General features: G+C 42.9%; 1 protein-coding gene across 2 annotated transcripts in view; it reads right to left on the bottom strand.

The window, feature by feature from the left end:
- LOC106820970 (aryl hydrocarbon receptor nuclear translocator homolog) overlaps positions 1-1,589 on the bottom strand; it is a 23,071-nt gene that overhangs the window by 5,948 nt on the left and 15,534 nt on the right. For both annotated transcript variants that reach the window (XM_014825590.1, XM_014825591.1), the window contains 3 exons: positions 1,409-1,526; positions 1,012-1,041; positions 62-256 (listed from right to left, as the gene is read on the bottom strand). In XM_014825590.1, coding sequence (XP_014681076.1) covers positions 62-256; positions 1,012-1,041; positions 1,409-1,526 — 343 coding nt within the window. The remainder of the gene's footprint in view (positions 1-61; positions 257-1,011; positions 1,042-1,408; positions 1,527-1,589) is intronic.

Below are 1,589 nucleotides of genomic sequence, written 5' to 3'. Positions count from 1 at the left end.
TATATAATCAATGCTAACACTTTGACTAAGTGACTTGTTGCAGCAGCAGCACCACGCTCACCGGATGGCGGCCAGTTCTTGATGTAGCCTGTGCAGTGCACGACGGCATAATGCTGTCCGTCTCTCGACACACCGAGAGTGTTGCGATGGCGCATGCGACTCGCCTGCGCTGAGCTGTTCACCGGTATCTGCACGTTGCCAAACTTCATTCGGCAGATAAAGGCACGTCGCGATCCCATGCATATCCTGCTGGTCGCTAAAACAAAAATAAAAGTACAAAGTATAAAGTACAAGTATAACGTACAAAGTAACAAAGTAGAATATCACACCCACATTACACCTTTACTCGACTGTCACAGTTTAATCTCACCTGAGCATAGCAGCTTCCCATTACTTCATAAGCACGCCTACATTCTAAAAATATCCTGCTGGTCGCTAAAATATCGCACCCACATTACACCTTTACTCGACTTTCACAGTTTAATCGCACCTGAGCACAGCAGCCTCCCATTACTTCATAAGCACACGGCACGCCTGCATTCTAGTTCTACACATATCCTGCTCATCACTGAAACCCCATACCCACATTACACCTCTACTCGAGATTCGCGATACGCGAGATACGCGAGTAGTAATCGCAATAACAGCATTCGTGACTTCCCATTACTTCATACGCATGTTCTACTTCATAGCATCCTGCTGGATACGCCTAATACGCAGATGCATCTCCTAGGTTCCTAGCTAGCGTACAGTAGCAAAGAGCCCTATTTATTACCTTGATAAGGCAAAGGCCTATCAGGCCAAGATGTAAATACGACTGAATAAACTAAAAAGGCACAATGACCACATAGAGCTTTGCATTTGATATTAAAGCTTTGTCAGCAGGTTTGCTTACAGGGATGGTAGATTTTGAACTGGTACATACTGTACTGTGCACGCTGATCACTATGTAATGTTTTGCAGGGGCAGTGTTGATCATGCAAAACAATATACACTGCAACAGTTACTTACATTGGTGGCCTTCTTTCTTCACTGTGCCAGCTGCAGACAGAAAATATGCAACATTTGCAGCTGATTGTTTGAACATTCAAAACAACATTCAAAACTCAAAACCATTTTCACTTACAGCCAGAATACTCAAAAGCTATCCAACGCAAATAACACATGTTGTTTTAATTGGTTTTAAACATGTTTATGCATCGAAGATAGTCAATATCATTATTATCTCAACAAACACTTGAAATGCACAACAAACTATTCAACATCTAGATGCGAGCGAGGACAGACTAAATCAGTCAAGTCACCACAGTATTCCAACAGATGCATTACTTTCAAAGTTCAAGTGATTTTTTTAATTAGATATCTGTACGTGACTGTAAATTTCACAGGGACACAGAGGAAAACCTACTCTTCAAGTCGAGGATTCTTCCATTGCTGTTGCTCTCCGAGGTTGACAGCTGCTCTCTGGCCTTCTCAACGTCTTCTTGATGTACCTGGTCCAGCAGTGACGAGTTAAGCCAGTCATTCTGCAAAGACAAATAGTGAGTGAGAGAGAGAGTGAGAGAGAGGGAGAGAGAGAGAGAGAGAGA

This window comes from Priapulus caudatus, unplaced genomic scaffold (genome assembly GCF_000485595.1).
Source record: "Priapulus caudatus unplaced genomic scaffold, Priapulus_caudatus-5.0.1 Scaffold54, whole genome shotgun sequence".
Lineage (NCBI taxonomy): Eukaryota > Metazoa > Priapulida > Priapulimorpha > Priapulimorphida > Priapulidae > Priapulus > Priapulus caudatus.
This window is presented reverse-complemented; position numbering and strand designations above follow the sequence as displayed.